This window comes from Pelmatolapia mariae, linkage group LG2 (assembly GCF_036321145.2).
Source record: "Pelmatolapia mariae isolate MD_Pm_ZW linkage group LG2, Pm_UMD_F_2, whole genome shotgun sequence".
Classification (NCBI taxonomy): domain Eukaryota; kingdom Metazoa; phylum Chordata; class Actinopteri; order Cichliformes; family Cichlidae; genus Pelmatolapia; species Pelmatolapia mariae.
The window spans coordinates 16,302,997-16,310,000 of record NC_086228.1 but is presented as its reverse complement, the minus strand read 5'-3'; the positions used below and the strand labels follow the sequence as shown (position 1 = coordinate 16,310,000).

The 7,004-nt window shown below is 36.7% G+C and overlaps 1 protein-coding gene across 5 annotated transcripts in view; it reads left to right on the top strand.

Annotated features, from left to right (window-relative positions):
* Positions 1 to 2,787, top strand: part of gria2b (glutamate receptor, ionotropic, AMPA 2b) — a 50,171-nt gene extending 47,384 nt beyond the window's left edge. For 2 of the 5 annotated variants that reach the window (XM_063493986.1, XM_063493976.1), the window contains exons 15-16: positions 1 to 69; positions 725 to 2,787. The exon at positions 1 to 69 is cut by the window's left edge and continues 66 nt beyond it. In XM_063493986.1, the coding sequence (XP_063350056.1) occupies positions 1 to 69; positions 725 to 889 (234 nt within the window). In that variant the 3' untranslated portion in view covers positions 890 to 2,787. Of the gene's footprint in view, positions 184 to 724 lie in introns of all 5 variants that reach the window. The other 3 variants (XM_063494003.1, XM_063493994.1, XM_063494019.1) reach the window with 2 other exon arrangements.
* Positions 2,788 to 7,004: the final 4,217 nt, after the last annotated feature.

Here is a 7,004-nt window from a genome sequence, read left to right as displayed (position 1 = left end):
GGTTTGGCCATGCTGGTGGCCTTGATTGAGTTCTGTTACAAGTCCAGAGCCGAGGCGAAACGAATGAAGGTGGCAAAGAATGCACAGAATATTAACCCAACTTCCTCGCAGAATTCACAGAATTTTGCAACTTATAAGGAAGGTTACAACGTATATGGGATCGAAAGTGTAAAAATTTAGGGGGTAGGGAACGAGGTTTTCATAAATTCCCCCCAAATGCACGCTTTTTTGGCTCCATCCGTTCCATCCTTCAGTGTTAGTGAATGAAGAGGTTGGCCAAAGGATCGTATGTACTGGTGATTTATGATTTAATGAGAGAGAGCGATATCCCCCTTTTTTAATGCTTAAAATTGTGTTTGTCCATTTAAGTTTCCTTACTGTTTTGAAACCATTTTCATGTATGACTGTTGATGGCCATGCTTGTTGATACCTCTGTCCTAGTAACACATTTCAGCAATAATGCTTGCAATGACCATGCAGAAGCCTTTACATGATCATTTGCATCTTGTTTGCATTGTGTTATTCATGGAGATCATTTTCAGTTCTCATCTACATTCTCATGTTTTGAACATTTAAACACATTTAAGCTTATAGATGTATTATTACTTTAAAGTGTCTAACATGTTGCTTTCTTTTTTGTGTATGGATCCTTGTGTGCATGAATGTGATAATGGTTGTGTTGGCCTGCGTCTGCGTGTACACGTGACTTTGTGTGTTTGTGTAGATGACCTTTGGGGATGCCATGAGGAATAAAGCAAGACTTTCCGTCACAGGGAGTACTGGGGAGAATGGTCGGGTGATGACTCCAGAGTTTCCTAAAGCTGTCCACGCCGTCCCTTATGTGAGACCTGACATGGGACTGAACGTCAGCCTGACAGATCTGTCCTGATCAATGCGAAACTTCTGAGTGCCTTACAATGGTTTCAATAGAGCGTTTTATTTTTTTCTTTGTTTTTCTTTTTTGTCCTCGCCTCCTTACTTTTGTTTCGGCTCTTTTCTTTTTGTCTGTGTGGTGAAAAAAGGAAAGATAAGAGATGGAGACTTCATTTTGCCAATCACAAAGACTTGTATTGTTGCTCTCTGTCTCTATTTCTCACCTAATAAAACGCCTACCTTTGTGGCTGGAATTCCATCTCAGAATCTTAAAGGGTGGCTTTTTTTTTTCTAAACTGGTGACACCATGCTTTCCTGTCTATCTGTTTGGACTGGACTGAGATGGAAATGAGGGCTTGATTGATGGCAATGACTGCTTCTAGGAGTCAGAGATTCAGTCATCTCAACTGTGTTTATGTGTGTCTGAAAAGTGAGGGGGTGTGTTCATCAGGGGAAGATGTCGTCAAAAACACACCGTTTCTGTAGCCACCGCCACAAAACAGGATTTTCAAGCACACTTGATTTCATCTGCATTAAGATGTGAAATCGTCCTTCTTTTCTAAGAAAATCTATTAAAAACGTTTATTGAAAAAAAATATTTTTATGTATTTTCACAAAATAGCTTTTAAATAAACTTGCTTACATACTGGTTGGATAAAAACATCTTAATGTGTGAGTATACAGAAAGAAAAATTCTAAACAGCTTCTAGTTCGATATTTTTAAAGCCAAATACATTGCATTATGGGGGTGAGATGTTAAAATCATGTAATTAATTCCTATTCTGAACTTTCCTGTATATTTTATTCTTTAACATTTGGTGTTGATATGAAATATATGTCAATGCTTGGCATTTGGAATCAATCCTTCTATGTTTTTCTTGTTAGACTTGGTGCAGCAATTTTGCTTTATTACTTTTGTCTCTTTGTTTGCTTCAGTGCTTTTGCTATTTGTATTTTTTCTGATGAGGACCGGGGTTGTTGTTCTTTCAAGAGGAGATTAATATGTTTACACGCCATGAATAAACAACAAAAAAAAAATAGTATGGTATGGTATTATTCCATCACATTTTAAAGTGACATCAAAAAGAAGCATCCACATTCACATGGTTTACGTGATGGTTAAAATGCCAAATAAGTAAGAGTGCCAAATTCTAGTGCCAGTAGATAAATATAGTCTTAATATACTCAATCACTGTCATCTCAGTGAATGTAAATGATTCTGATACATTCTGTAACTTTTGTAACTAGATGTACAGTTGGTGGCAATGACTAATACAATAGCCTTTCTGCTTTGTTTTCAAGTCTCCATGTATTTTGCATTAATCGGACAATGGAGTAGCACAAGTTGCATGTTGTTGCCGCAAATACTACATACGTTTATTTCATTACTGCCAAACATGCATTTTCATTTCAATGTTGAAGTTGTGAGGTTAAATGTTTGAAATTGGAAATACAATGTAAGACATATATACAATATATACATATAAACATATATTTTATATAAAAGTTCAAATATGAAAAATTGTATCCCTTATCATAAGTACTTGATTTCCTTTTGCAGTACTTGCAATGCTACATTTAATTGTTTTAATGATACAATATTACTTTTTAGTTGTCCAGACTCACCATGAGTTAGATACACAGGTTATGCAGATGAGCACATCTATTTATAAGATTTTTTCCCCCCACTTTCAAATAGATCTATAACAAACCCCCTCCTGCACACAGCAGGGAGATGAACTATACTATTATTATTACCACTGTTTTTGTTATCAAGTATAGAAGCATACGGTATACCATAGTCGCTAATCAATTTCATTGCATATTCAGGCTATTTCACAGACATTTTGTATATGGAATGTGTGCTAACTTGTTTATTTTTTGGGACTCTTTCTAAATAAAAAGTGGCTGATCTATTGTTATCTTTTACTGTGTCATTTATTTGGAATCTCTTGCTTTGTATTTATGCTATTGAAATATTCATGTAGAGTTATTTAAGTTTTCATAAACATAACCCGTTGGCTTACCTATGACTGATTTGTTTGCTTATATATAAAACACACATAAAGGGGAAATAAGTGACAGGTGTCACTTATTTCCCCTTTATGTGACCTCGCTGGGCTGTGATTTATATCACCCAAGGCACTGCACATCCATTTGTGCTTTCATTGCTTTTTCTGTTTAGGGAGATATATATCACGTTACTAAACTTAGTTTGCCACAGCTGAGGGCACATCACAGAAACTGTGCTAAAAAAAAGACAAAACTTACAGAGGATATGAAGACAAATACGTGTTTTTTTTGTTTGTTTGTTTTTTACTTTTAAGTACAACAACCTTTACAGTTGAAATGTATTGGTTAAATCTATCGTTGTTGTGTGCTACAATTCTTGAAGTATAATACATCAAACAGTTTTGAGCCTAAATTGCTTAGTGCTGAAGTGCCTTTAGGTCACCCTACTTCTTCTGAGTGTTAATGAATTTCACACGTCTCCGTTAAGATGGCTGACTTCCTTCTGCTCCCTAAGATAATCCTCCTTTTCTCACATTCAAGCCATGTGTGCCTTTCTATCATGCCTTGTAGTTAATTACATCATATTAAAATCATGTTTAGCTGCAAGTAGAATCCGTAGACAGACACCCAGGAGCCACAGTTATTGCAACTATATACGGTTTATAGGTAATGAATGTAAGCTCTACTAATAAAGTAAATGCACTTTCATCAGCAGACAGCCTTTATTTGTGCATTTTATCCCTTAGTCGTGAATGGCTCATGGGGTATCGTCGTCACCACCGGCAGGCGCCGTGGACACTGAAGTGTATGAATCTTTCTTTTACACATAAAAAGGTTCCTGTAAATGTGACATGTACTGCAGACCAGAGCACACTGAATCAATAAGAATCTCACCCTGCACATGCACATACTCAGATGTGAGAAACTTGTCAATAGAAATCAACGAGATACATTTACTGGCCATGTGAGTCAGGCTGTCTGGACAGAACAACGTGATTTATTTTTATATTCCAATCTAGTTTTACTAATTACATTTTACATTACTATGTAATTCTCCTTCAAAAGTAGCTTTTGCAAATACTCAGTAAAATGACTGTTTGATGCTGTGAAGTGGTACTTTTCTTATCTGTACATTTGGCAATTTAAAAGGAAATAAACATACACAGTTAATTTTCAAAGGCTTCTGATTCCACTAAGTCTTCCCACTTTATATCATGCAAGGTGTTTGGTTATCTTTTTGTTCTACTAAACTGATGGTCCCAACAACTTTGATTGTGTTCTTGCTTCTGAAAATCTGTGAAGTATTTCCCGCTCCATCTTTTCCACCTTTTGTCAAATGCAGGCAGAGACCTGCTTCATGTGCACATTTGTATATGCTGCATCATTTTCCTTTTATGTCATTCTTGTCATTCTGGGTGTATCTTGACATACTCCCAGAATTTCAAGCAATGATCCATTTTCATGAGTGTTTGTATTAGACTCATGGGATTGCTCATTGCTTTGGGCAAAATCACACTGCTCCATGCACCTCTCTGTCGCCACTCTACTCACATATGCTGATTTAAACACTTGGGCATAGCAAAGAGGTTGCTCACCATCTGCTACTTAGTTGGATCAGATGGCTTTGCTACTGGACGCATCTGGTCAGCCCAAACATTTTGTGAGGGTTTTGCCTGGTGGATGACTCAGTGGAATGAATTTAGCTTTCTAGTCCAAAAGCCATTTTAGTGTTTTTGTTGACATAAAGACAGGTGACAAATTCAAGAAAACCCCGGAGAGGAAACCTGGACCTCTCCAGTGAAGGGGAACCGGTGGCTCTGTCATGCCATCAGGGGCATTTTGCCAGGATAATTTTTGCTCACTTGACCCTTTAAAGACAAGGGTTACTGCAAATCAAGTTATTTTGAGTGATCCCATTTATGTTATGCTGAAACATTTCTATCCTGGTGGGCATGAGCTCTTCCAGAATAGCAATGTCCCCATTGCTACGAGGGGTCGACAATTTATATTTAAAACACTTATTTGTACAAGGGGGAGAAGCCCCCACAGTGAAAATGCTTAAATTATACTATTGCATGAAAGAAGTATGTAAAATGTTAAAAATGTAAAAAATCAAAGAAGATAAAGTGTTACAGTTGTGCTAAGTATAAACCCTTCCTATTTTATGTCCCATTATGCTAATTTCTTTAATAATGAAAGGATTTTTTTAAACATGTAGTTATATTCCCACAAAATGCATTTTGCGTAAAAAATGTAGGAACTTCCTGATAAACGTAAGAATTTGTATTTTTTTAAGTTTTATTTACATTTTGATATTTTGCATTTGCAGCAAAAAAATGTAGATAATGCCCCCTTTCTCAGCACAATCTTGCTGTTTGCTTTCAACAAAAACACAGATTTGTTTAACCTTAATTAGTCATCCTTGGAGCCTCCTTTTTTAGTTTTACTTTCTTTAAGGGGGTTAGGGTTATTGAAGGTTATGAATGTCCCATGGCAACACTGCCAACTTTGCGAGCATAGCTCCACTCTGAGGTTTTTTGCTATTCATTGCTTTTTGTTATACTGATATTTTTGCCACTATTTTGTTTTTCCTTTATGTAGAAATGACTTACTGAAGTGACACTCTGCAGAAGCATTGTTATCATTTTACAAGGCAGTTGCACCACCTTTGTGTAATCAAGCTTGCTTATGGGCCATTAGTTCAGCCGATAATATCACACAGGAATGGTTGACCAAAATGAATCTTCATCCATGTGAGCTATCAGCATGTGATGTGCCAGCTTTGTCTCACTTCTTTCCTTTATATTGCTCGTTATCAGTGGTTGTTATGATATGTTTCTCCTTGGACTGAAGGTAATGATGACAGAAGGTACACAGGGAATGGCCTGAATCTGCCACCTCATATAGGAGACATCAATAGCACAGACAGGACATGTTTCATCTTCAGGTCTATTAGCTAAGGCCTGACTGCCTGCCCTGGCCTCATTAAAATCCAGCCATGATTCAGAAATGCTCACACAGCAACACTGGTGCAGATTTAAGGTGCATGAGCTTTCTTAACATGACATGGTTTTATGTATATTTCAAAATAATATTGACTTGTTTACCCACTTGAACCATTATGGAAGATATTGTGGAAATGACAAATCTTGAAAGTTATTGAAAGCATAAGTTGGCAGTGCCCAGGCCTTTTATACTTGTACTTGCAATCCTGAACAACAAAGCAATGTTTACTCCAGAGAGGTATTGCAAAATTAAATGCTAAGCAAGTGCCTTTTAATTGAATAGTTTGATTTTATTGTTACATTTCTTTAAACTATTTTTTCCATTCAATTTAATCTCAGAAACCACTACAGTAGTTGTGATCTTACTGTCTGTCTCTGTCCAGGGTGTACCCTACCTCCCACCTATGGTAGCAGGGACAGGCACCAGCCCCCCACGACCCTGATTAAGCATAAACAGAAGAGAATGGATGGATAACTTCCAAGTTAAATAGGTCTGCAGTGCATTTCATTAAAAAGTAAGAGCGATTTTATTATATTAAAAGTTCACAACTGACAGCAGGACCTCAACGCAAAAAAGTCACTACACTTTTGTTATATTTGGCAAGATAAGGACTCTGTATACTGCGTTCAGTTTTAAAAGATGCACTGAAAATCAACAAGTAATTATTGGTGCACTGAAGTGGGGCTCGAGTAAATGGTCTTTCTGCGACTGCAGTGCATGAAGAAAGTATTTACAGCAATTTACTTGTTCCACATTTTGTCATTTGTCAGCCTTATTCCAAGATGGATCAAATTCATTTTTTATTGCAAAATTTGACACACAACACTCCATAATGACAAAGTGAAAAAAGTTTTCTTGAACTTGATGAATTTATTAAAAATAAAAATATAATCTAGATAAGTATTCACAGCCTTTGGTCAGTACTTTGTTGAAGTCTTTTTGAGTATGATGTTACAAACTTGGTATAACTATTTTTGGGTAGTTTCTCCATTTCTTATTTGCAGAAACTCCATTCAGATTGATTGGGGAGCATCCACAGCCATTTTCACATCTCCACAGAGATACTCAATTGGTTTCAAGTCTGGGCTCTGGCTGGGCCACTCAAGGACATT